This window comes from Plecotus auritus (genome assembly GCF_963455305.1).
Source record: "Plecotus auritus genome assembly, chromosome: 7".
Classification (NCBI taxonomy): Eukaryota; Metazoa; Chordata; class Mammalia; order Chiroptera; family Vespertilionidae; genus Plecotus; species Plecotus auritus.
Genome location: NC_137774.1, coordinates 85,640,984 through 85,668,135, shown reverse-complemented (window position 1 = coordinate 85,668,135; position 27,152 = coordinate 85,640,984). Strand labels below are relative to the sequence as shown.

Below are 27,152 nucleotides of genomic sequence, written 5' to 3'. Positions count from 1 at the left end.
CCTGGGACCTTTCAGTCCGCAGTCTGACACTCTATTCACTGAGCCAAACCAGCTAGTGCAAAAATCATAATCTTTCTAAGCCTGCCTCTGTTTCCTCAATAGTAAATTTTGAATAACAATGGAATTTACCTCATATAATGTCATGATTGTATTGTCACTGTAATTAATACTTGTTGAGCACTTAACTATATACTAGGCACATTATAAGGATTACCTAATAGCTCTATGATTTTCAGATTAGGGAATTGAGATTAGGAGAGGTTAAGTAATCTCCCCAAATCAAACAGCCCTTATGAAAATGATGGAGGTAAACAGAATCACAGGCTGACCAACTGCATAGCCGCCACAATATTCTGGAATAATGAAGTGCTTAGCAAGAACCTTGCAAAGAGAATGAGTTTAGTAAATAATAATGGATAGAACTATAACAAAGGAGAAAAAATTAGCAATTAACTCATCTAAAGACACCCACTACTTAATATTTTGACACATTTCCTTCCAGTCTTTTTTTTTTTAAACAGGCACTAGACTTATTTTTTTTAAATATATTTTTATTGATTTCAGAGAGGAAGGGAGAGGAAGAGAGAAATACCAATGATGAGAGAGAATCATTGATTGGCTGACTCCTGCACACCCCCCACTGGGGATTGAGCCCACAACCTGGGCATGTGCCCTTGATGGGAATTGAAACCATGACCCTTCAGTCCCCAGGTTGACGCTTTATCCACTGAGCCAAACCAGCTAGAGCTTCCTTCCAGTCTTTAGGGAATATTTCAAACATGCCAAAAAAAAAAAAAAATCCAGAAGATAACAGATATCAAACTTCCACCCCTGCTTTTTAAAAATACATAAAATGTTATAGATTAGGTAGTTCTACCTCCCAAACCCTTAGGTATTTTATTCCCTATGTGTTATTTTTCTTTACACAACTAGGGTCACACCACATCATTTTCTATCTTTAAAAATCCTATCTTGAGCATTTCCTCAATATACCAAATATGCCACATGACTTTTCATGGCCGCATATTATAGTGTATGACTGAAACATTATTTATAAACTAGAGGCCCGGTGCATGAAAATTCATGCACTGGGAGGGGGTCCCTCAGCCCAACCTGCCCCCTCTCACAGTCCGGGAGCCCTCAGGGGCAGGAGGCGACCCAGCGATCAGGTGAAGGCAATGCCCCATCACACCTCTGCTGCTGCCACGGCCAGCAGCACAAGCCTCTGCTGGTGCTGGTTACCTGGGCCTCGGGCGGCCCTGGGTGGCTGGGCAGCCAACCTCTGAAGCTTGCCTGCGCCTTGGGCTGGCTCTGGGTGGCTGGGGGGCTGAGGGGACTGGGGGACTGCCGAGGCAGGCATGTGGAGTGGCCGGGCCTGCCTAGGGGCAGGCCTGGCCTTACAGCGCACCTGCTGCCCCAGTGGAGCTGAGAGGACTGGGTGCCACCATCTTTGAGGGCAGGGCAGTCAGCATATTCCCTCCTTATTGGCTGTGGGCACTGCCATCTTTGAGGGCAGGGCAGTCAGTTAGCATATTCCCTCCTTATTGGCTGTGGTTGCTACCATCTTTGCAATGGTGTGAGGGTCAATTAGCATATTCCCTCTTTATTAGATAGGATTCCCTACTGTTGGGCATTTAGGCTATTTCCCAGCAAAAACATATCACTACACGTCATCTTTCAAAGCACCTGATAATTCCCTCTGGATAAATTCCTAGAAAGGCCAGAAGGTAAGAGACTGCCTGATGTTAAAGCTCTTTATGCCTACTTTCCCTCCCCCCCCCCTTTTTTCCAAATACCATGTTTCCCCGAAAATAAGACCTACCTACAGGTTTCCTTCTGCGTGAAATATAAGGCATCCCCGAAAATAAGGCCCCCAGGCTCTGTCTCAGAATGAAAATTAATTTACCGTAAACTGGTCTCTAGGGCCGCCCCGACTGGCGTCTAGCAACCAGTGACGTTACGTGGAGTCCTGACGTCACTGCTGTGTGGAGGCGGAGCGGAGGTTGGAGTGAGCGGTGAGCGTGGCGCGGGAGAGAGGAGGAGACTTTCGCAGATGCGTGTAGAAGAACAGGAGGATTAGAGTGCACGGGACGCGCGAAGGTGGTGAGTGCTGGTCTGTCTCTGGTGACACTACCTGATGCTCGCGGCCGCCTTCATGATGACTGAAGGTTCTCAGTCAGTGGCAGACCCTGCTCCAGCCCAGATCCAGGCCCCAGCAAGCCCAGTGACAGTCCCCAGGCAGGCCCCAGGGGGTAAATGTCTGATAAAGGGGTAGGGGGGATGTCTGGTGAAGGTGTTCCGTGGCACAGGGGTGAGGGGAGGGGGATCACTTAAAATGACACAGGAGGATCAGAGGGGACAATCAAAATGACACAGGAGGATCAGAGGGGACAATCAAAATGACACAGGAGGATCAGAGGGGACAATCAAAATGACACAGGAGGATCAAAAGTGGTTACTAAAATGGTAATCCCCCCTCTGATTCTCCTGTGCCATTTTGATTCCCCCCTCTGATCCCCCCTGTGTCATTTTGAGTGATCCCCCTCCCCCCACCTTGATACCCCAATTCCTTTTTTTTACCCCTAGAAATGAGCTCAAAAAGAAAAAGCTACTCCGTGGAGTACAAGAAAGGAATCGTGGAAGACTCTTGGGGCCAAAATCTTACTGCTTTCTGCAAAGAGAAGATGTTGAGTATCCGATTGGTCCGAAAATGGCGAGCAGAGTATGGTAACCTCATTGAACAAGTGGACAAGGGAAATGCTAAAAAGTGCAAGTGTGGATCAGGTCGGCAACCATTATTTTCCGAGCTGGAAGACCTGATCTGTGAATGGGTTGTTGACAGGAGAGCAAAGGCTTTGGTTGTGAATAGGGCTCAGATTCAAGAATTTGCCCTTGCAATGGCACCACAGTTTGACATAGCCCCCCCCCGAAGACTTCAAAGCATCACAACACTGGCTGGATAATTTCCTTCAGCGAAGTGAACTGTCTTTAAGAAGATCTACAACATTGTTTAGGTTGGAACATACTCAAGTTATTAAGCGAGCACTTGCATTCAAGTCCTTTATTGATGATGCTGACTTCTCTAAATACAATCTTTCCAACATTATTGCTATGGATGAAACTGCAGTGTTTATGGGCCAATCATCTCAAACAACAGTTGAACAGCGGGGTGCCTCCTTGGCGTACATTCCCTCCACTGCTTACTAAAGTGCACGTGTTTCCTGTATTTTGGCAATTCGTCTGGATGGCCCTAAAATCCCACCTTTAATCATTTTTTTAAAAAATATATTTTATTGACTTTTTTACAGAGAGGAAGGGAGAGGGACAGAGAGTCAGAAACATCGATGAGAGAGAAACATCAATCAGCTGCCTCCTGCACACCCCCCACTGGGGATGTGCCCGCAACCAAGGCACATGCCCCCGACCGGAATCGAACCTGGGACCCCTCAGTCCGCAGGCCGACGCTCCATCCACCGAGCCACACCGGTCAGGGCCACCTTTAATCATTTTTAAGGGCAAGAAGGAAAAGATTGAACGTGTTTTGGGCGTTTTTATTCTTGAAACTGAAAAAGCCTGGGCCACACAAGCAGTTATAAGGAAGTGGGTCGATTTAATGCTGCCGCTTGTTATGCGAGGGAGCCAAAGAGGTCTGCTAGTCTGGGATGCAGCCAGCACTCACCGCGCTAAAGACATGAAGACATTTCTTCACGAAAGAAAAGTAGATCAGATAATGATTCCCGCAGGAATGACGGCCTATCTCCAGACTCTTGATATTGCAATAAACAAGCCATTCAAAGACAATTTGTGCATGGAAATTAATGACTACGTTGAAAATAGAATGGAGAGAAATCAGCGTGGAAACTTTGTGAAACCTAAACTGCAAGAAGTTGTGACTTGGGTGAAGAATTCATGGGAGAAAATCACTGACAGTTGCATTGCAAATGCACTGCGAGCAGGCTACCTTGACAAGAAGTACTCATTTAAAGACAGTGCTATTGCTAAACATGAGAGATTTGGTCCACTGATTCTGAAAGAAATGGAGTCACAAGAAATTCACCAGGAAATTCAGGAATTGGATTGTTATGATGATGTTCCAGAAGATGATGACATGATTGTCATTGAATAAATGAGTAAATTCTTGATACTGTAGGATTCACAGTTTGTCTGGTTTGTGTTGACAACTACCGTACTACCATACCGTATACAGGTAGTAAATTTCCTTTATTTTCATTTAACAATAAGTGTGTACCGTATTCTTCTTCATGGAAAAATAAGACATCCCCTGAAAATAAGACCTAGCGTGTCTTTGGGGCAAAAATTAATATAAGACACTGTCTTATTTTCGGGGAAACACGGTATCTATAGATATAAAAGCCTAGCGACCCAACGGCAGAACGACCAGAACGACTGGTCGACCAGTCGCTATGATGCACACTGACCACCAGGGGCCAGGCGCTCAATGCAGGAGCTGCCCCCTGGTGGTCAGTGCACTCCCACAGTGGGAGCGCCACTTGGCTGACCGGGATGAGTGGCATTCCCACAGGAGGCCAAACCCTGCAGGCCACACCCCTGACCAGTGCACGAATCCATGCACTGGGCCTCTAGTTTATCATTAAAAAGGAATGGAGTACTGATACATTCTACAACATGATGACCCTCAAAAACATGGTAAATGAAAGAAGCCAGACACAAAAGACCACATATTATATGATTAACTTATATGAAATGGCAAAGAATAGGCAAATCTCTAGAGACAGGAAGATAATCAGTGGTTGCTTAGGGTTGGGAGAGAGATGGTGATGGGAAGTGACAGTTGATAAGAGTTTATTTTGGGGAAACAAAAATGTCCTAAAATTAGGTTGTAGTAATGGTTGCACATCCCTAGGAATATACTAAAAAACACTGAACTGTATACTTTAAATAGGAGAATTGTATGGTATCTGAATTATATATCAATAAATGTATTTAAAATTTTTTACTGGTGTTTGCCTATGTGTATTGGATTGGAAAAGAAGTGAGCGGAATTTTTATTTTTATTTTTTTAAACATATTTTTATTGATTTTTTACAGAGAGGAAGGGAGAGGAATAGAGAGCTAGAAACATCGATGAGAGAGAAACATCAATCAGCTGCCTCCTGCACACCTCCCACTGGTGATGTGCCCGCAACCAAGGTACATGCCCTTGACCAGAATTGAACCCGGGACCCTTCAGTCCGCAGGCCGACGCTCTATCCACTGAGCCAAACCGGTTTTGGCAGAAGTGAGCAGAATTTTTAACATTTCACTCTACACATTCAGAATTTTAAAAATTATAGAATTTTATAATTATAAAAATATTTATTTACTTTTTTAAATGTTTTTATTGATTTTAGAGAGTAAGGGAGAGGAGATAGAAATAGAAACATCCATGAGAGAGGACCATGTGGAGAGTCCCCTGTACCTCCCTGGAGGAGAGTGACCCCCACAAAGACGTGCTGAAGATGCTCATGTGTCATTCACTCAGCAAACGTAGTGATGGCTCATTCGGTGGTGGTGATACAAATGTGAATAATACACACTCCCTGCCTGGCTAGCGGACAGCCGAGTTGGAGAACCAGCTCTGGACATGCAATATGTTGTGTTTAGACGCGATGGAGCAAAAGGGAAATGACTAATGAGGTGGAGAGGCGTCACAAAGCCCGGGGTGTTTGAGCTGGTGCCGGGAGGAGCACACAAAGCCAAATCTTCCGGAATGAGCTTCCGTGGAAGAGAGGCTAGTGCCGCTGAGGGCCCCACCATAAAATGGCTGAGCTCCAGGTGCTCCTAGGGAAGCCACCCCAAGACCTTGGGGATCATATACAGTCACCAACTTATTCCCTAGGGGCAGCTGAGTAGTCAGGAGTGAGGCCTGCTCCCAGGGGAAGGCTGCCCAAGAGCCTGCAGGAAGAGAGAACCCAGCCAACAAAGCTGGGCTAGTCAAGGGCTGAAACCCCAGCCTGGCCTGGCCCCATTCAGGGCCTCCTGCAGCTTTTCTAACTTGAGGCTGCCTAATGAGTCTCTATTCTTTGCCACCCAAAGCACACAAACCAAGTAAAAGGCTTTTTCTTTTTTTCCGTAACAGCTGGCTTTTTAGGCAGAGCTATCAAATATCCACAAAGGTCCAGAACATGAGCAAACCTAAGTCTTCCAAGTGGAAAGTCCTGTTGAACATTGAAGCCATTAGGTCTAGGGCTCAGAAGAAAATCAGCAGACAGAGTTTTTGAAGTAGAAATAAAGTTCTTAAAGTTAAGTCACCCAGGAAGAGTAGAATAAGACTTATTTGGTGGTTAGCTTTTCACATGTGCGTACTCATTTAATCCTCGCAAAGTTCCCATGAGGATGTGTGCCAGGCACGGCACTAGCAGTCTCATTTACTTCTCTCAGGAGTTCTTGAAGTTAAAAGAACTACAATCAGACCTAGCCATTTTGGCTCAGTGGATAGAGCATTGGCCTACGGACTGAAGGGTCCTAGGTTTGATTCCAGTCTAGGGCACATACACGGGTTGCAGGCTCAATCTCTCATCATTGATGTTCCTATCTCTCTCTCCCGCTCCCTTCCCCTCTAAATCAATAAAAATATATATATTTTAAAGTACTATGATCAGCCCATTTCACAGAGCAGAATTGGGAAGTGACAGAGAGGAATTTAGAGAGGAAGCAGTGCAGCTCAGAGAGGAATTAGGAAGTGGCAGAGCTAGGGTTCTCACTCTTCTCTGGCCAACTCCAACACCCATGTGCACCAGCACCACCCCAACTTTACCTCTCTCAGTTTTAGGGCCTGCCAACATTAGGGGTACCTCCCTTTTTTGCACTACACCCTTCCTCGGTTATTTTGATGTACCAGAGGAGAGGCAAAGTTTTCACACTTCTGAGGCAGATAAATCCTGGACAGCACTCAGCCCTCAGCTGAGAATAGGCATCATCCATGGTTGAACAGTCCTGGACCCCAAAGCTGAAAATGAGGATGGACACAGAAAGTGTGCCTATGATCAAGGCCTGGAAGGAAACACCAGCAGAGTAAAATGGAGTTGTGATCCCTTTTTTAACATCCCAGGAGCAGGAATTGTAGACCCTTGATGACATCTACTTATGGGTTATATTCCTAGGACACACAGGAATAAGGCAGCCAAGTGCTGTGGTTATAGGTGTGGGTTCTGAGCCAGACACCTGAGTTAAATGCAGGCTCTATCACTCACTAGCTGTGTGGCCTCAGGCAAGTTTCTTAACAACCTTTCTGTGCCTTGGTTAATTCACCTATAAAACAATATAGAGTTGTTGTGCTTAGAACAGCACTTGACAAGTGGGAAGCATGGAGGGGGGGAATGTTAACTATTATTCTCCTATGTATCCAAAGCAAGGAAATAAGATTTTTAATAAAGAAAGCTCTAAGTATAAGGTGATATGTGCATATCATCTAGTTCTCATTGCAGATATACTGTCCATCTTCTTGGGAAAATCATGGAGTCCTTCATTACCCACCCTTACCTCAGAACAGTTGACATGAGTTAAGTTAGAGGCTTCCAATAAGTAAGAAAATGTGTTACCTGGCAGTGCAGGCTTGGGGTAGGGGGGTTGGGGGGGTAACAGTGGTCAGCCCCATTCAGGAGCATTTTCCTGGAGTCTCTCCGTATGATAAGCAGAATAATGGTTCCTCAAAGTTGTCCACACCCTAAATTCTGCAGATGTGATTAAGGTTATGAACCTTGAGATGGGGAGATTATCCTGTGTCGTTTGGACCGGCCCAATCTCATCACATGGGTCCTTACAAGAGGAAAATCTTTCCCAGCTGATTTCAGTCATGTGTGACTGTGGAAGAATGCTCAAAAAGATACTATGCTGCCAGCTCTAAAGATGAAGGAAGGGGGCCATGAGCCAAGGGATGTAGATGGCCTCCAGAAACCAAAAAAGGCAAAGAAATGAGTTCTCCACTGGAACCTCCAGAAAGGATTGCAGCCCTGCCAACACCTTGATTTTATCCCAGTAAAAGCCATGTAGGACTACTAACATAGAGAATTGTGAGATAATAAATTTGTGGGGTTTTGTGTTATAATTTGTTACAGCAGCAATAGGAAACAGATACACTCCCATGCAAATCCTTTGTTTCATGCAGACTATACTCCTGCTCAGCCGCTCAGACATGTGACAAAGGCAGCCTTTGAAATGACCCAGCCCTCACCAGTGCTTAACTACAACTGCATGACAAACCTTATGCCAGAACCTCTTAGCTGAACCCATTCAACCCCCAGAATGATCCATTCCAAATTAAAAGCACTGAATAAATACTAGTCCTAATTATTTCAAACCAGCATATCCTAGTCCACTAGGGTTTCATTTATTAATAATAGCAAAGACCATTTATTGACTACTTAGTATAAATCAGACATAGTACATATACAACTTCTTCTTCACTCAATGCCCAGTATACAGATATCATTGTCCTCTTTTTAATGAACCCCCAAAAGGTTAAGTCACTTACCTGAGATCACATCCACAGAGTGATGTGGCTGAGGCTCAAACCCTGGCTCCTCTGACTCTCAGAGCCTGTCGTGAAACACACTCTAGTATGGTAACTGCCGCTTGAGCCCTTCCAAAGTGCTGCCCATGGTGAGGCCACTGCCCACGCTGGGTCACCAACTGTCTCCATTAATCACGCACTGGATGGGGCTCTCGCCATCCTCTGCGGCATTCATTCAGGTTCTGCACTCTCAACACTATGTAGGGTTGACCCTAATTCAGCATTTAAAGAGTACAGCAGCCCACAGGCCTCAAGATTCATTGTCCAACTTTTGTTTTCACCACAACGACTGGAAGGACAGTTGATTGTCATGTGAGAGTCAGTAAGGATCATATTAGCCAGTTGTTCTTAACTTGAACCCTCAGGTAATTAATTTCTGATAAATCAACCTCTTGGCATGCTCCCAACATGGACGTTATTGCTGCCCTGCACAGAATGATGGTTTTGTGGCCAGACTGCTGGGGTTCACTCCCCAGTTTGGTCACTTTCTAGCTGGGTGTTATTGGGCAAGTCACTTAATCGCTCCCAGACTCAGTATTCTCATCAGTAGAATGGGAGCAATTATAGTAATGAACACAAGGGGTAGTTGTGAGGATTTAAGGAGATAATCACCTTGTATATAAGATGTTTGGCATAGTGTCTGGCACAGTTAGAGCTCAAGAAATTGTTGTTGAAATTGTTTATAGCGCCCTAGCCGGTTTGGCTCAGTGGATAAAGCATCGGCCTGTGGACTGAAGGGTCCCAGGTTCCATTCCGGCCAAGGGCACATGCCCAGGTTGCAGGCTCAATCCCCAGTAAGGAGGCAGATGATCAATGATTCTCTCTCATCATTGATGTTTCCATCTCTCTCTCCCTCTCCCTTTCTCTGTGAAATCAATAAAAATATATTTTTTTAAAAAGAAATTGTTAATAGCTATCATTGTCATTTTATTTATTGTCCTATTGATATAGAGAAAACACCTCGGTCTACCTCTAAATGTCTTCCTTAACTTTTTTCTCCTTTCCTCAGGCAGGCGCCAGGGCTTGGGATTTCCCAGGATGATGCTCAGGAGATATAATCAGGTGAGAGCCTCTTTCTTTCCTCCCTGTCTCCCCCTTTTCCTGAGAGCACATTTGTTATGTTCAATAATGGCAATGGCAGGACACTTAATGAGGCTGATTATGTAGCTGCCAGACCATCTTGAAATTTTATGTATGTATTATTAACTCAAATTCTCAGAACAAATCATACAAGCTAGGTATTTTTGCTCATTGATTCAGTTTTTTCATTTAACAAACACTTATTGTATTATTTCAGTGTTCTCATTATTTGGAAGACATTAAAAAATGAAACAGACAGCCCTGACCGGTTTGGCTCAGTGGATAGAGCGTCGGCCTGCGGACTCAAGGGTCCCAGGTTCGGTTCCGGTCAAGGGCATGTGCCTGGGTTGCGGGCACATCCCCAGTGGAGGGCGTGCAGGAGGCAGCTGATCAATGTCTCTCTCTCATCGATGTTTCTAACTCTCTATCCCTCTCTGTTCCTCTCTGTAAAAAATCAATAAAATATATGTTTAAAAAAATGAAACAGACAGCCCTGGCCAGCATAGCTCAGTGGTTACCGCATAGGCCCTCATATAGGGTCTCGGGTTCAATTATCAGTCAAAAGCACTACCTGGGTTGCAGGTTTGATCCCCAGCCTGTATCCAGGCACAAATGGGAAGCAACCAATTAATGTGTCTCTCTCACATCAATGTTTCTCTCTTTCTCCTCTCTCTCTCCCCTCCCCACCTCCTTACCACTCTCAATGGAAAAATATCCTAGGGTGTTTCTCTCCCTCTCTCTGCCCCCTTCCTTCCTCTCTTCCACACTCTTTCTAAAACTCAATGGATAAATCTATAATAATAAAAGTGTAATATGCTAATTAGACTGGACATCCTTCTAGACAAAGCCACAGGGAGCTGGTCGGGCTGAGGCAGAGGCGGCAGAGGCCCCCTGACGCAGCAGCGGGAGGGGCCGGGACCAAGGACCTTGCACAAATTTAGTGCATCGGGCCTCTAGTAAATAAATAAAATGGTACAAGTGAGACCTGGCCACATAGTTTAGTTGGTTAGAGTATTGTCTGGATATGCCAAAGTTGCAGGTTCCATCCCTATCAGGGCACATACAAGAAGCAACCATGCCCGGCTGGCATGACTCAGTGGTTGAGCATCGACCTATGTACCAGGAGGTCACGGTTGGATTCCCGGTTAGGGCACATGCCCGGTTTCAGGCTTGATCCCCAGTGGGGGCATGCAGGAGGTGGCTGATCGATGATTTTCTCTCATCATTGATGTTCTATCTCTCTCTCTCTCCCTCTCCCTTTCTCTCTGAAATCAATAAAAATATATTTTAAAAAAAGAACTCTTAAAACACAACAATAAGCAAACAACCCAATTTTAAAAGGGCAAAAAATTTGAACAGACACTTCACTAAAAAAGGCATATGGATAGCAAATAACCACATGGAAAAATGCTCAGCATTAGTCACTAGGGAAATGCAAATTAAAATGATAATGAGATGCCATTATGCACCTATAAGAGTGAATAAGTTAAAAAGACTGACCAGTCTAAGTGTTGACAAGGATGGACAGAACTGGAACTCATATACTTCTGGTGGGAAAAGTAAAATTGTACCACTTTGTAATACTATTTGTTAATGTCCTAAAAAGTTAAACATATGATCTAACCATTCTACTCCTAGGTATTTACCCAAGAGAAATGAAAGCATATGTCCATATAAAGACTTGTGCATGCATGTTTATTTATAACTGCCCCCCCACCCCTAATCCCTGGCAACCACTATTCTGTCCTCCATCTCTAAAATTTTGTCATTTCAAAAATGTCATATTTGTAGAATCAATACTGATGTATTCCTTTGGGATCGGCTTCTTTTTTTTTTTTTCACAAAGCATAAAATTTCCTAGAGATTCAGCCAAGTTGTGGCATGTATAAATTGTTCATTTCTTTTTACTGCTGTGCTATATTCCATGGTATATACTTATACTGTAATTTATTTTTATGGGTCATTTTAAAATACAAAATGATTATCATTATCTGCTGCTTGCAAAGGGCACCAATAATTTATTTTGCAGTTGTTGGGTGGCATGTTCTCTAAATATTATGACATATAACGTGCAAAATATGTGTTAATTGACTGTTTATGTTATCAGTAAGGCTCCCAGTCAATAGTAGTTTAAGTTTTTGGGAGTCAAAAGCTATACATGGATTTTCAACTGTGTGGGGTTCGGCGCCCCTAATGTCCGCATTGTTCAAAGGTCAACTGTAGTTGTTTGTCTACCAGCTGGTTATTTTTTTCTGTCTGTATTTGTGTCATTTATTTCTGGCTTCTTCTGAATTGAGGATATTTTAAAAGCCCATGTTATCTCCTCTATTGGGTTTTTATATCCACATTTTTTGGTGGTTGCTCTGAGAATTACAATATGAATCCCTAACTTATCCCAATGTTCCCTGAATTAAAATCATACCTCTTCCTGTACTAGTATAATGTAAGAACCTTACAACAGTATAATTGCATTGGCATCCCTCTCCACTTGTTATAAAACTAACAATATATTGTTATTATTTTCAAATAGTTATTTGTATTTGAATTTTTTGAAGGATTTTTTTAAAGTCTTCTATGCATAGTTTCCTTGTCTGGTGCTCTTTATTCCTTCTGTAGACCAAGCTTCCACTTGATGTCATTTCCCTTCAGCTTGAAAAACTTTCTTAGCATTTCTTAAAGTCTGTGTCTCCTGGCAATGAAATGGGGCACCTGTCATTTAATAAGGCTTGCTACCATGTCTGTTGCATTATAGGATTCAAACAACACGAGCAATTCCCTGGAAATAGACTCACCCCAGTCCCCAAACCCCAGCAACCTCATCCTGGCAGTCTGAAAAGGAGCTGGGTCTGATGGTGATCAAAGAAGTCCCTGAGAATGAGGCACCTGCAATGGCTTCCCACAGCCAAGTCTTCCTTCCAGTCATGTTCCCACAACAAACTTAGGATCCACCTAAACCTCCCACTTAGAGCAGGAGCAGCTAGGCTGTGTATGGGCTGAGTGTTGTCTCTTTCAGGCCTAATAATGTCATCCCTCAGAGCCCTTTCTCTGATCTCTTTACGGACTGCAGATAGCAGAGAGTGGCCTCCTGGTGGTTAGAGATGGCCAGTCCCTCCTGCCCTCCTCCCTGCACTAGTAACAGACTGGCCCCTGACATTTACACTTCCCTGAGCCTCTCTTAGCCTCCCAGAGGTTTTGCTCAGGGGTCTCAGCTTTTTCAGAGGGAACTTGGCTACTCAGCTCTCATGAGTCTTTTATGGATGTTAACGACGTCTCTTCAAGATTAAGGTCATGGCTCAACCGGTTTGGCTCAGTGGATAGAGCATCGGCCTGCGGACTCAAGGGTCCCAGGTTCGATTCTGGTCAAGGGCATGTACCTTGGTTGCAGACACATCCCCAGTAGGGGGTGTGCAGGAGGCAACTGATCAATGTTTCTCTCTCATCGATGTTTCTAACTCTCTATCCCTCTCCCTTCCTCTCTGTAAAAAAAATCAATAAAATATTTTCAAAAAAAGATTAAGGTCATGTCCACTTTAGTGTCTACTGTCAGAGCCTTAGCTGCAGACTCCTTTGATTGGTTATTTATCCACAAGCCTTTATGCTGCCTCCTTGTCTTTCTCCTTCTCCTGAGTCCCTCTTCCCAACCCTGCAGTGGCCTCCACACAGGCCACGCTTGCTATGTGCAGCAGGCAAACCTAGGATGGCGGCCTCTCTTCTGTCATGTGGTGCCATGGGGGCAGCCAGACTGTGCCCCTCTAACTGGGTGCCCATGAGCACATCCTATAAGCCCTAAGCCCTTGCAGCTTTAGTTTATTCACCTGTTAACAGGACTGTTGTGAAAATGAAATGAGATTAATCATGTGAAGTCTCTTTTTTTAATGTATTTTATTGATTTTTTTACAGAGAGGAAGGGAGAGGGAGAGTGAGTTAGAAACATCGATGAGAGAGAAACATCAATCAGCTGCCTCCTGCACACCCCCCACGGGAGATGTGCCCGCAACCAAGGTACATGCCCTTGACCAGAATGGAACCTGGGACCCTTCAGTCCGCAGGCCGACGCTCTATCCACTGAGCCAAACTGGTAAGAGCAATCATGTGAAGTATTTAGTACAGAATCTGGAACCTGATGAGTTACCCACGTTAGGTATTGTGGTTATAACCCTGCTCTCAAACATTTCCCCAACACCCTTTCCAGCCTCAATTCATTTGCTGAGGGGTTTGGCTCCTGTATGTTCCTGGATATTCAGGAATGTGACCTCATTTTGCAGAGTGCCACTGGCTTTCACATTTGGCCTCCCAGGAAGGGATGTCAGGCCTCAGACACTATCAGGTAGATCCTAGGGACTTGCCACATGCTGTCTCAGTTTTCAGGACCACGTGGCTTTCTCAGGGGCTTTTCTGTCCACCTAGTGGCCTGCTGGGGTCAGAGAGGTAAGATGGGCGAGGCTTTGCTTCCAAGGAGCTCACACCTGTGTGGGGGAGAAAACCCAGAAGCCACAACTACAGCGCTCCCAGTTCAGGGAAAGACTGCCAGATGCTCCTATGCTCAGGATGCCTCAGGAGCACCTGGATCCTGCATCCACCTGGATCAGCTGAGAATCTCCCCGACATTGATGATGCATGGTTAGAACACTGATGGACGAATGGGAGTAGCAAGACAGACAGTGAGGGAAGGGCATCCAGGCATAGGGAAGAGCATTTAAGAAGGCTTGAAAAAGCCCGATACATTACTGGAAGTCCACTCCTGGGTGAGGGCTAAAAACCTTCAATCCATCCACAAGGCATCCAAGACCAAACTCTTTCCCTTGAGTTCAAAGCCCTTCACAATCTTGCCCCACCTTACTCCCCACCTCTCCTCCCCACCCCCCATCCTCAAACCCCGACCCTATATTATAGCCACTCTGATGGTTTCCCGTTCTCCACACCGGCCGTTCTGGCCTCCAGGCCTTTGCCCAGGCTGCTCCCTCTGCAGGGAATGTTCTAATCTTCACTGAGCTAACTCCCTCTCATCTTCCAAAACCCAACTCGGGAGCCATCTCCACTAGAAGCCCTTCCAGAAGGAGTAAGAGTCCGGGGCTACCCCTTGGAAACCAGCCCGTTATTTTTGTTGAATAATTAATCATGCCAAGGAAATATCCCCTGTGGCTTGTGACACGCCCCCACCCTCCGCACACCTTTGCCCATGCTTTGTTAAAGCTTCTTGAGGCAGGCATCATTTCTTATGCTCTTTGGTCTTTCTTCCGTGTCTAACTCTACCTGTCACACAGGAGGGTCCCAGTACGTGTTTGTTGAATGAATAAATGATCGGCATGCCATTTCACATTATATGTATCTTGTGGGCCCACCAGGCCCCGCCCGCGTCTTCGCCTCTCCCCCCAGCTCCTGTCTCCAGTGCCCGGAGCGCTTGCTGCCTGGAGCGCCGCGGCGCAGGCACCGTCCCCTCCGCACACCCTGGGGCCGCCCCGCCCGAGGCCGGGCTGGAGACCGCCCCGCCCACAGTCGGTCCTTTGGGGATTGGTGCCACCGCCGCCAGGAGGCGGGGGCAGGTCCCGGCTGCTGCTGACGCCGACTCCGCCAGAAAAGCCCCGCGGGCTGGCAGGCGGGGAACAGACGGCGCGGCCAGGCGGTGGTGAGTGCGTGGCGGCCGGAGGTGGGGCGGGGCGGGCGGGAGCCGGGGACGCCAAGGACCGAGGCGCGGCTCGCGTCCGCCGCCCCACGTGCTGCGCTCCGCCAAGCGCCGGGCGGGAGCCCAGGGCAGCTCCTCCCTCGAGACCCCGCCTCGGGGCTGAGGAGGTCGTCAGTCCCGTCTTGTCTTCCAGACCCGGAGGATCGAGGCTCCCGGACGACGAGGAACCACCCAACATGGCATCGGAGGTGAGTGGGACCTCGGGGACCCGGGTCCTGCAAGACTCCAGACGAGGGGGAGGGGCGCCCTGCGGGCCAGCCGCAGCCGCGACCTGCGCGCGGGATCTCCTGGTGCCACACCTGCCCTGGCCGCCCTCCTGGTAATGGTCCTTACTGGCTCCAGGCAGTGGGCACCTGCCAGGGCCTGGCAGAGACCTGCGCCCCTTCCCAGAGCCTGTGTGGCAAACCCACCAAAGCACACTGCTCAGGAAGGCGGCCCTGACCCGACCTGCTGCCGAAGCCTTGTCCCCGAGTAGCAGAATCCACATGACTGGCTGTGGAAAGAGCCAGAAGGCGGGGGACCTTGCCCTGCGGCCCCAGTGGCCCCAGTGGCCCCAGTGGCCCAAGCTTCCTCCCTGCCATAGAGCCAGGGGACTCCTGGGTTCTCTTCCTGACCAGAGTGGCAGGAGTCTGAGGCACAGGCTCCTTTTCTGTGCCCCAGTTGATTTATCTGGCAAATGGGGGGATGATAGTTGTCTGCATCCCTCTGTAAGGTACTAGATTATGAGGTCATTGCCTGGAACTCTTCAGGTAAAAGGAACTGTTTGCTTGATGTCATTGGACCTGGGAAGCAGGAGGTCTGGGGCTCAGCCCCTCCTGGCCCTCATTAGCTGGCAAATCACTTCCTCCTCCGGGCCTGTTTGTGCATCTGAATAAATGGAATAAGAATGCCTGCCCTGCCAGCTTCGAGGTCCCGGTGGAGGGCTGGGGGGGCAGGGCCTGGACTTTGGAGCCCAACAGACTTGGTTTCTGAACAGTCACTCGACCTCCCTGAACCTCTTTTCTCGTTTATAAAATAGGAGTAACAGTGCCCACCTCGTAGGAGGGTGTGACAGCACAAATAGAATGCCTAGACAGGGCCAGGTAACAGTAGGTGCTCAATAAGTGGTGGCAGACTATACTCAGTAACATCTCAGCCCAACCCAGTGCCCCTGCCCCTTGCCCTAACAGGATCATTCTGGCCCAGATGTTTGCTGCCTTAGCAGTTCCCTCTCCCACCACATTGGGCTTTCCCGGTGCCCAGGCTGTGGCACCTCATTCTGACATTTTCCTGGGGTCCTTTTAAGCCTGCCAGTGGGGTGGGAGCTTGGACCCAAAGCAGAATAGGCTACTTTCAGCAGACCAGGGTGTCAGGTGACCTCTGCTTGCCCCAGGCCGTCCTGTGGGTTTGGACTAATTGGTTTGGCTGCAGCCCCACTTGTTAAGTAGTTGTTATTACTAACAACCCAGACAGAGAGTCAGGGACCTGCTGGGAGAGGTGGTGCCAGGCTGAGGGGCAGGCTGGCTTCCCATCCTTACTGGCTGGCCCTGGCCCTCTGGCCGCAATAGTTAGGACTGGGACCTCATGTTTTGATGGAGATCAAGGTTTGCTGGGGCAGCAGAGGGTAAGGGGCAGGCCCAGTTCAAAAGGCTGAGGAGGGCGGAGGCAGCTTCTACAAGGGGCCAAGGCTGCTGGGCACTGAGGGGTCAGCTCACAGCCTGGGCCTGAGCATGGCGGAGGCCCATGGTGCACACAGGAACCACGCTAAGGCACACCCTGGCCCACGCAGCCCTCGGCTGCTCCCTTAGTAATACCTAGACTTTACTGAGTCCTTACTGAGTGGCAGGCATGGTGCTATGTATGCACTTGGCAAATTTTATCAAATCGATAGAGGGGCAATCCTGAGGCTTGGAGAGGTTATATAACATGCCCATGGTCAGGTGGCTCGCAGAGGTCCGAGACATTGCAGAGGGACAGGGGAGGACATGTCCCCAGTAGCCATTTAAACCCCACTCCAGGGGAAAGATGCCAGAGAAGTACCATGCACACCTCCACCTTGGCACACTCTCTTCCTCATCCTTGGCACTCTGGGTGCTCAGACTGCTTCAAAGGTGTTCTGCACCCCTCCCCCATCTGTCCCATGCCCTGGCCTATGCCCTCTTTCAAAACAGAGCTGTCTCTATCCCATCTCTCTGCCCTTGGCTCCTGGGGGCAGAGGGGCAGCTCGTGACCTCCTAGAAGGCCCGTGATAACAGGTGTGTCGGAGGTGCTCTCCAAAGAAGTTTTGGGGGTGGACCTTAGGTCCTGCCCCAAGCTATGGGAGGGAGATGCAGGTAACTTGAGCCTGATGGGTCCCTCGGTGCCTTCTTGCCTGTCCTTGCAGCAGAAGTTCAGAACAGCAGAGCCAGCAGAGGTCCTGGCGGAACGTGGGTGCAGAGTGTGCGCGGGCTGCCTTCACACTGCCGGACTGCAGTCCTGGCTCTGCCACCCCTGGCGAGGGCAAAAGACACATAACTGTTCTGTGCTTCAGCCTCCCCCTCTCTGTACCGGATAGATTGGTGCCTACTTCAGAGGGTCGCTGCCAGTACATGCCCAGCATTTAGAAGAGTGCCTGGTAAACTGAGGTGGTAAACCAGGATTGTTATCATTATCACTGGTACCTCAGAGCTGATTCAAACTCTGGATTCCACCTTGGTCAGTGGCAGAAGTTCCGCTGTGGTCTCAGGGGTCCTTGTACCCTGGAGCAGTGTCAGGTGGTGGGAAAGAGCCCTAACTTCACTGTCCAGCCACCGTCCCACACTCACTCCTTGGGCAAGTGCCTGCCTCTCTGAGCCTCAGTTTCCTTATCTGTCCAGTGAGAATAATTCTGCCCGCTGGCTGCCACTGCCATCACATTAACAACCCTCCTGAGGGCCCTTTGTGAGAGGCACTGCCCTTGAGGTTGGGGGAGGGCAGGGAGGTTAATTGCTCCTGATCTCCTGACCAGAGCGGGAAGCTATGGGGCGGCCGGTTTGTGGGCGCAGTGGACCCCATCATGGAGAAGTTCAACGCGTCCATCGCCTACGATCGGCAACTGTGGGAAGTGGATGTGCAAGGCAGCAAGGCCTATAGCCGGGGCCTGGAGAAGGCAGGGCTCCTCACCAAGGCCGAGATGGACAAGATACTCCACGGCCTGGACAAGGTACTGTTCATGCCCCAAGGTCCTTCCGAGGGCCCCTTCCTGTGGCCTCGGGCTCCCACCAATTCCCCGAGCACAGGCTGCAGTGTCACCCTAAGCCTCTCACATCCCTTTGTGGTGATTATACACCTAGAGAGGTGCCCTTTACCCCTGTACAGAGCTCACTGTCTCGCTTCATCCTGAATGCCCCGCAGCACCGTGGCTCAGGGGCAAAGGTGCATAGGGCCTGAGATGCTCCCTTGGGTGGGGGCTGCACAGGCCCCCCCTGGGGAGCACTCCCAGGACTCAGCTCCAATCCAGGGACAGTCAGTGATCAGGGTGAGGGTGGGAACAGGACTTGGCCCTCTTGGCTGCCTGTGCCTGCCAGCCTGACCCCTGGGTGGCTGCCATCCACTACAGGTGGCTGAGGAGTGGGCCCAGGGCACCTTCAAACTAAATCCCAACGATGAGGACATCCACACAGCCAACGAGCGGCGTCTCAAGGTATGACCCCACCCTCCCTCCTCTCTCTCCCACCTCCTGCCCCCGCCTTCCCTCTCCACTTGCCCTGGGCCACTTTGAGCATAAGCACCAAATTTCTGTTCACTTTATCATTGGCACAGTTTGGGCAGGACTTCAGAACAGGAGGCCTCGGCAGAGAGGGCAGTGACTTGGGCAGGACCCAGGGCCTGTGGGGCAGGGAGGGAGGACTCCAGGGCAGGGAGGAAGCATGACCACGTGGGTGGACCCCACTGGGCTTGAGCAGACCCTGACCCATGCCTCCTCCACCCCTAGGAGCTCATTGGTGAAACCGCAGGGAAGCTGCACACAGGACGAAGTCGGAACGACCAGGTACCGCCAGCCCTCCACCCCCACCCTGTGCTTCCCAACCTTGGGGAGCTCAGACAGCAGAGTTGGGGCTCAGCAGCTGTCCTGGCTCCTCAGGGGAGTCACACATCAGTCTCCCTGAGTGCCGCCTCCCCTCCACAGGTGGTCACAGATCTCAGGCTGTGGATGCGGCAGAACTGCTCGATGCTCTCTGCCCTCCTCCGGGAGCTCATCAGAACCATGGTGGACCGGGCAGAGGCGTGAGTCCCCTGGGGACACCCAGGTGGCAGAGAGGGGCACGAGGGCAGCCAGGTCTCTTCTCCCCTGAGACAGGCAGCTTGAATGCCAGCCCTAGGAGGCCCAGGTGAAGAGGGTAGGGGAGCCAGGCCTTGGGTGCAGGGGGTCCCAGAGCTCCTGGACTGAGTGAGCAGAGCAACAGGAGCGGGGCGTTTCTTGTAGTATGCCTTACCCCATGGCAGGCGAGGCAAGCTCACGCTTTGAGGATTCACAAGCAGGAAGCTAAAGCACTGGGCAGATGCCCTGAAGCCTGAGGAAGGGGGCTGGCTGTGCCTGGGGCAGGCAGAGCCGCTCCCCAGCCACCTGTGCCTCTCGTCCCCATTTCTGCCCAGCACGCTGGCAAAGGACAGAGCCAGAGGCTGCCCCCACCAGCCTCATCCCCAAGCTTTGGCTTCTGTGCCTTGACTACTGAGAAGTCCCTATTTGGTGTCAGGGACAGGGTTGACCCCTCCTTTTACCCAACTCCCTGTGACCCCTGTTTCACAGACCACATCACCTGGGGGCAAACCAGGGCACAAGCACCATCACCCTTGGGGGCCAGAGGGTTAAAGAGGGACTGTTGAGGAGTGCTGGCTTCTCTTTTGTGTAGTGAAAGGTTCTAAAATTGATGTGATGGTTGTACACTTTAAATGAGAGAATTGTATGTGAATCATCACCTCAGTAATGTTTACTAAAAAAACAAACCAGAACCACCACCCACAGCACTCTGCCTCTGCCCCGCCCACTCTGATGTGCCCCTGGCTCTCTGGGCTCCTGGGGAGCTTCTGGCTCGCAGACATGGCTCCCACTTCCCAGGTGGTACCCGCTTTGCTGTGAGTTGCAAAGACCCGAGCTGAGGGTCTAATCCACACTTGATCTTGGGTCTGTTCCCTTACAATGATTTATCCCCAGGAGATCACTCGACCCCTCGTGCAGGTAGATCCTGGTAGACCTGCCCTGCTGTTTTCTGGAGGGGCCAGGCCTGCAGGCCCTCAGGCACCTTGCCCCTACTCTTTCCCCACAGGGAACGTGACATCCTCTTCCCAGGGTACACACACCTGCAGAGGGCTCAGCCCATCCGCTGGAGCCACTGGATCCTGAGGTGAGCGGGACAGCGATGGAGGGGCCATGATGGAGGGGAGGCCCCCTGGCTGCCCTGACCTTCCCTCGCCTGGCTTCCCACAGCCACGCCGTGGCACTGACCAGAGACTCTGAGAGGCTGCTGGAGGTGCAGAAGCGGATCAACGTCCTGCCCCTGGGGAGGTGAGTGAGGTCCCAGTGCTCCAAGGGTGGGGACAGGGCTGCTGCCACATAATTAGCATGGCCCTTGGGGATTGACAGGAGAGGAGCCAGCAAGGACCCAGGGGACTGGCCTTCCCATCCAGCGTTCTTCCTACATAGGTGGGCGGGATCTTGCAGGGACACCCAATTCTCTCTGAGGTGTGGACAGCCAAGCTAGAAAGTGTGTCAGAGCAGGGCCAGAGCTCCCCAGAGAAGCCCCTGAGAGCCAGCCAGTTACCCACAGCCTGCCATTCCCTGCACGGGGACAAGTGTCAGGCACCAAGCTGACTGGCCATAGCCCTGGCAGCCAGGGCGCTGTTCTGGGTGTGTATGTGCCAGGGCCTGCTTGCCAGGAGCCCTGGTCACTCAGAATCCCCTGCCCCTGCAGTGGGGCCATTGCAGGCAATCCTCTGGGTGTGGACCGGGAGCTGCTCCGAACAGGTAAGTCCTCCGCCCACCCCCGGGAGATCACCATCAGCTTCTGCCGGGGTCTTGCAGAGAGAGGGCAGGGGTCTGGGTGAATCCTGTTACCTATGGGCCCTGAAGTTAGAGAGGCAAGGGAAGGCCTGTGGCAGGGGTGCATGGCCCTGGGTTCACTCAGGGCTGCTGCCTCCCTCTGGGACCTGTACAAGAGGCCCTCCCCCCCCTTACCCTTCCCTAGTCCTCCTCCCTGAAAGGGGGCCACGCGGAGGTGGTTCAGGGTGGAGGAGGCCCATCCTTGCCCACAGCTCAGCCCTATTGCCTTCCCCTTCTCCCCCTTGTCCAGAACTCAAATTTGGAGCCATCACTCTCAACAGCATGGATGCTACCAGTGAGCGAGACTTTGTGGGTGAGTCCTGGGGGCCAGCCCACTCATCCCCTGTACAGTGCCCCGCCTCTGTCCCCCAGTCCCAGTCCTCTCCAGCCGCCTCCCACTCCCATATGGTGCACCTGGAGTTCTCCAGGCGGGTGAAGAGCAAGAGAGGCCTGGTAACCCGAGAGCCTGCTTTCCCTCCCCCCGCTCCCCCCACAAGCCGAGTTCCTGTTCTGGGCCTCGCTGTGCATGACCCATCTCAGCAGGATGGCTGAGGATCTCATCCTCTACGGCACCAAGGAGTTCAGCTTTGTGCAGCTCTCCGATGCCTACAGGTAAGGCTGCATGCTGGCCTGCCCGGCTCTGCGCCCCGACATGGCTTCCTTCCTCTCCACCCCAGCCAGCAGAGCAGCCAAGGGCAGAGGAGCCCCTTCAGCCCCAGTATCTCTGTCCCTAGCACTGGAAGCAGCCTGATGCCCCAGAAGAAAAACCCAGACAGCCTGGAGCTGATCCGGAGCAAGGCCGGCCGAGTGTTTGGACGGGTAAGATGGGCACGGGAGCAGGGCAAGGCCTCTGGTTGACCCAGAGGGTCCTAGGAAACTTCCAGGACGGGCTCCGAGGTCCAGCCTCCTGACCCTCACTCTGCCCTCAGTGTGCTGGGCTCCTGATGACCCTCAAGGGACTTCCGAGCACCTACAACAAGGACTTACAGGTGTGAGGCTGCGGCGGTGGAGGAGGGACCCCTCTGCATATACGCCACGTACCAGTTCTCAGGGCCCTGGCACTTCCAGGCAGGGGCCCCACAGAATTGCCACGTTCCATCCCGACCCTGACCACCTGAGAGCTCTCTCCTCTCCCTCGGTGTGGGGTGTGGGGGTGCCGAGTGCTCCCAGTGGAAAGCAGTGGGAATGCCTCCGTGAGCGACGAGGCTTCTGAGCCCTCACCTCCTGCCGCGTGCCTCCCTCTCAGGAGGATAAGGAAGCTGTGTTTGAAGTGTCAGACACCATGGGTGCCGTCCTCCAGGTGGCCACTGGCGTCATCTCTACGTTGCAGGTAAGACATGCATCTTCTCTCCCGGTCCCTAAACTCTGGGATGGGCAGAGGGTGATCCTGAGAGGAGGCTAGGGTGGGTGGTCCAGAAGCCCTGGGGCAGGGGGAGGAGGCATGTGCTTGGTCCTGCCTTTGAGGGACAAAACTATGGAAGTAGTTAGACTCGAGGAGTCCCATCACCTGGCCTGACCAGATTTCTTTTTATTATGGGAAATTCCATTATGCAACAGTTGAGAACGTGTGTGATGAACCCCTGTGTACCAACACCCAGCTTTAGCAATAACCATCTCATGGCCGTTCTTGATTTGGCAGCTATCTTCGCCCCACCCCCTTATTTGAACCAGATCCCCATCTGCGTATCATTTCAATCCTAACTAGTTCGGGATGTGTCTAAAGCAGTGGTTCGGGGAACAGCAGCGTCAGCATCACCTGGGAACTTGAGAGAGTGCAATTCTGGGCCTCATTCCAGTAACACTGGATTCGACTCCGGGGATGGGGCCCGGTGGTCTGTATTTGTAATAAATCCTGCAGGTGATTCTGATGTGCACTAAAGATAAGGACTGGAAACGTAACGGCAACCCCTATAGCACCCCTAAAAATTATCAATAATTATGAAAAGACGGCTCGAGCCGGAGAGAGCAAACAGGGTGGGAAAGAGTGGATCTGCCCAGGGCAGGAGACATTCTGGCTGAGGGGTAGGCTTGGAGCTGACAGCTTCAGGCCCGGGGTCCCCAGGGCCCCAAGACTCACCACTTCCCCACCCACATCCCCAGATTCACCGTGAGAACATGGTGCAGGCTCTTAGTCCTGACATGCTGGCCACTGACCTCGCCTACTACCTGGTCCGCAAAGGGGTGAGTGTGGGGCGGCTGGCTGGAGGGGCCAGGGGTAGAGGTGGTTAGGGAGGCACAGGTACCCACAGCAGGGCAGGGAGCCAGGAAGCCTGCTTCAGTGTTGCCCTCCGCTCCACACCTGCAGATGCCATTCCGCCAGGCCCACGAGGCCTCTGGGAAAGCAGTGTTCATGGCGGAGACCAAGGGGGTCGCCCTGAACCAGCTGTCGCTGCAGGAGCTACAGACCATCAGGTGCGGCCCCTTCCCTTCCCTCTGCTGCCTCCCAGGCCCCTGAGGCTGTGTGGCTTGGCTGGGCTGTGCTAGCCCATCCCCTTCCTTCCCCCAGCCACCTGTTTTCGGGCGACGTGAGCCAGGTGTGGGACTACGGGCACAGCGTGGAGCAGTATGCTGCCCTGGGTGGCACCGCCCGCTCCAGTGTCGACTGGCAGATCAGCCAGGTGCGAGCGCTGCTTCGGGCACAGCAGGCCTAGGTACCCCACCCCGCTCCTAAATAAAGTGCGCCTCGAGGAGGCTGCTGCCTGTCTCCTGCCGAGCCTGACTCCCTCCCCGGGGCTTTCTGGGGTCTGTTGGGAGGCAGTGGAGGTCATCAAGGAGGTGGAGAAACTGGACAAGGATGGCGAGTCACGGTGGCCATTGCATCTCATCAGAGCCTCTGTCCTGCTCAGACCCCTCTTCCCTTCACTGGGCGGGGGTGGGGGGTGGGCATCACAGTGACCTCCTGCCCTGGGTGTCTTGGCAGGACTGGCCTCTCTGGAGCCCTGTTGGGACCTGATGGGCTTCATTCGCCAGTCAGTCCCTTTCTATCTCCTTCCTTCCGGTGTCCCCGAGGCTCCCACTCCCATTCTCCCCGCTTAACCCACCTTCCCCGGGCCATCAGGCACAATTGCAGGGTATGGTTGTCCTGAGGGATAGTTCGTGTGCAATGCCTGGCACTAGGTAAGCTTCATACACAGGTTAAGAAGGCACCTCCTCCAATGGGGCAAAGATACTCTAGTCCAGCCGTGGGCAAACTACGGCCCGCGGGCCGGATCCGGCTGTTCTATCCGGTTCTCTTGCTCTCCCCTCCGCTCCTTTACTTTGAATTTATATTAGTTCACACAAACACTCCATCCATGCTTTTGTTCCGGCCCTCCGGTCCAGTTTAAGAACCCATTGTGGCCCTCGAGTCAAAAAGTTTGCCCATCCCTGCTAGTCAATAAATGGTGTTGGGAAAATTGGACAGATACATGCAAAAAAAAGTCATTAAAGCACCTTCTTACAGCATATACAAGAATAAACTCAAAATGGATTAAATGTAAGACCTGAAACCATGAAACTTCTGGAAGAAAACATAGGCAGTGAACTCTCACATTGCTCTTACTAATATTTTTTCTGATCCTTGGTTAAGGAGAACAACAACAACAAAAATAAACAAATGGGACTACATCAAACTAAAAAGTTTTTGCACAGCAAAGGGAACCATCAGCAAAACAAAAAGACAACCTACAGAGTGGGAGAATATATTCGCCAACGATACATCCGATGAGGGGTGAACGGAATTTGGAGGGGACACCATTCAACGCACTACGCTGTGCTTTCCGATTCCTTTACCAGCATTTTCCCTTCCATTTCTAATCTGAAAAGCATGCTCCCGGACAGATGAGATGGGATTAAAATAAGCTGCAGGCAGCTCCTCACTGTCCTTATCTCAAACCCAATTTCAGAAACTCTTACCATTTTAGCTCCTTTTTGTGTTTTTCCTCTCCTGCTCTCTTACTCTAAGCCAGGTCTCCATTTGGCACCGGACCTTCGTTCCTGCTGCCGCTCAGCCAGAGCACATCCTCCCCACCCTCTGAACTCACTTAAAATTGTCCAAGGAGAATTTGGATGTTTCCAGAACCATCCTCTAACTTAGAGCATCTACTTGGTTAACTCTGCAATTGACACTACAACAGCTGCTCACTCTGGGTCACGTCCTAGAGTTGTATGAGTCCCACCCAATATTTGAGACAAAGGATTTTTGCTGGGGATAGGCACCTACTGGGAGAGTGGTTGTGACCTCCAGATGTGAACTGAGAAGGAGTGGGTCAGTTTGACAAGCTTCCTCCTTCGGGTCAGACCCAAAGCAGAGCTTCCACATACCACCTTAGCAGATGCCTGTCCTGTGGCTGACCTTGCAGAATATCCCCACCTGAAGTACCTGTGGCTCCCTAGGCAGCCTCAAGAGGGTTTGATTCCCAGTCATACCTCCTACCTCGGTTGCAGGTTTCAGAGAGGGAGAGATAGAACCATCAATGATGATAGAGAATCATTGATTGGCCGCCTCCTGTGTGCCCCACACTGGGGATTGAGCCCACATGTGCCCTGACAGGGAATCAAACCATAACCTGGTTCATAGGTCGATGCTCAACCACTGAGCCACGCCAGCCAGGCAAATGCCTCATCTTAAGTCCTTGCTCCAATAACTGCTGCTTCCTCTAGCACAGTGGTGGGCAAACCGCGGCTCTGTTCTAATGAGTTTGCCGACCACTGCTCTAGCAGATGGGACATTCCTCTCTCTCTTTGACTCTTGCCCTTTTGAGTGACCTCTGGGTGTCCTCAGGCATCTTTCCTACTGACGGGGCAGCCCTGCAGTCTGGAAATGGGGCAGGAGACAGCCCTGACCCATCCATCGCCCAGCCTTTTGCATCTCAAAGGCGAGCTCAGACCCCAGGCAGGCAGGACCTGGAGATCAGGGGCCTAGATGGTAAAAACTTCAATAAAAGTTCTAAATGTCCTAACTCCCTTGGTGGTTATTTGTACTCCTTTTCATTTTGTCTCCTTGAGAAATAGAGCCTCTGGGCTTCTCTCCAGGGAAGGGAGGATAAAATTTAACTCTGGATTTGCTGTAATGTTCTGCTAATCTTCAAAAACGTATAAAATCACAAGCCTAAAAACACCGATTCCAACTAATTGTGGTACAAAGCAAAATTACAATGTAAACACACTTAATTTCAAAATATGTAAGAGACCACATATTATATAATTTACTTATGTGGAACATCCATAATGGCAAATTTATGCAGACAAAAAGATTAGTGGTTGCTTAGGGCTGGGTGTGAGGGATAGATAGATAGCTAATAGGTACAGAGTTGTTTTTTTATCCTTATTGAGGAGTGAGAATATTTTTTTCATTGATTTTTTGTAGAGTGGGAGGAAGAAGCGGGGGTGGGGGGGAGAGAGAGAGAAACATCATTGGTTACCTCCCACTTGTGCCCTGACCAGGGCCTGGGATTGAACCTGCAACCGAGGTATGAGGTATGACGGAATCAAACCCTCAGCCCTCCAAGGGTTGGTGCTCTAACCACTGCGCTCCGGCTTGGGCGGGTACAGAGTTTCTTGATGAGGTCATTCTGCAAGGGACTCAGCCTCATTGGAAATAACAGGAAGAGGCTCCCAGTCGACAAACAGTGGGGAAGAGAAAGAAACTGGCCATAGTTCACACAGTCTGTTGTCAAGGCACATGGTTGAAGGTACTCCACTGGGCCTCCTTGACAGGATGAGGTCAGTAAATGCTCACTTCCCTATCAACGTCTCTGTTCAGGAGAGTGGGGCTCTTGTTGAAATCTGATAATTTTTGTATATAAAAGAAGAAATCTATTGGGGGAAAGAAAAACAAA

At 50.5% G+C, this 27,152-nt stretch overlaps 1 protein-coding gene across 1 annotated transcript; it reads left to right on the top strand.

Moving 5' to 3' along the window:
* The first annotated feature begins 15,012 nt into the window (after positions 1 to 15,012).
* Positions 15,013 to 26,269, top strand: ASL (argininosuccinate lyase). Its single transcript, XM_080681350.1, has 18 exons — positions 15,013 to 15,239; positions 15,430 to 15,484; positions 18,262 to 18,456; positions 18,853 to 18,936; positions 19,228 to 19,284; positions 19,423 to 19,520; positions 20,561 to 20,638; positions 20,722 to 20,799; positions 21,206 to 21,258; positions 21,584 to 21,646; positions 21,831 to 21,945; positions 22,068 to 22,152; positions 22,263 to 22,322; positions 22,580 to 22,663; positions 23,434 to 23,514; positions 23,639 to 23,745; positions 23,840 to 23,984; positions 24,902 to 26,269. The coding sequence occupies exons 2-17, from the start codon at positions 15,473 to 15,475 to the stop codon at positions 23,982 to 23,984; spliced, it is 1,395 nt and encodes a 464-aa protein (XP_080537476.1). The 5' UTR covers positions 15,013 to 15,239; positions 15,430 to 15,472; the 3' UTR covers positions 24,902 to 26,269.
* Positions 26,270 to 27,152: the final 883 nt, after the last annotated feature.

Excerpts from the sequence above, each read along its gene's own strand:
- ASL (XM_080681350.1), top strand. Across the intron at positions 21,647-21,830 it reads CAGTGAGCGAGACTTTGTGG|CCGAGTTCCTGTTCTGGGCC; the intron begins GTGAGTCCTGGG and ends TCCCCCCACAAG. Across the intron at positions 22,664-23,433 it reads GCGTCATCTCTACGTTGCAG|ATTCACCGTGAGAACATGGT; the intron begins GTAAGACATGCA and ends CCACATCCCCAG.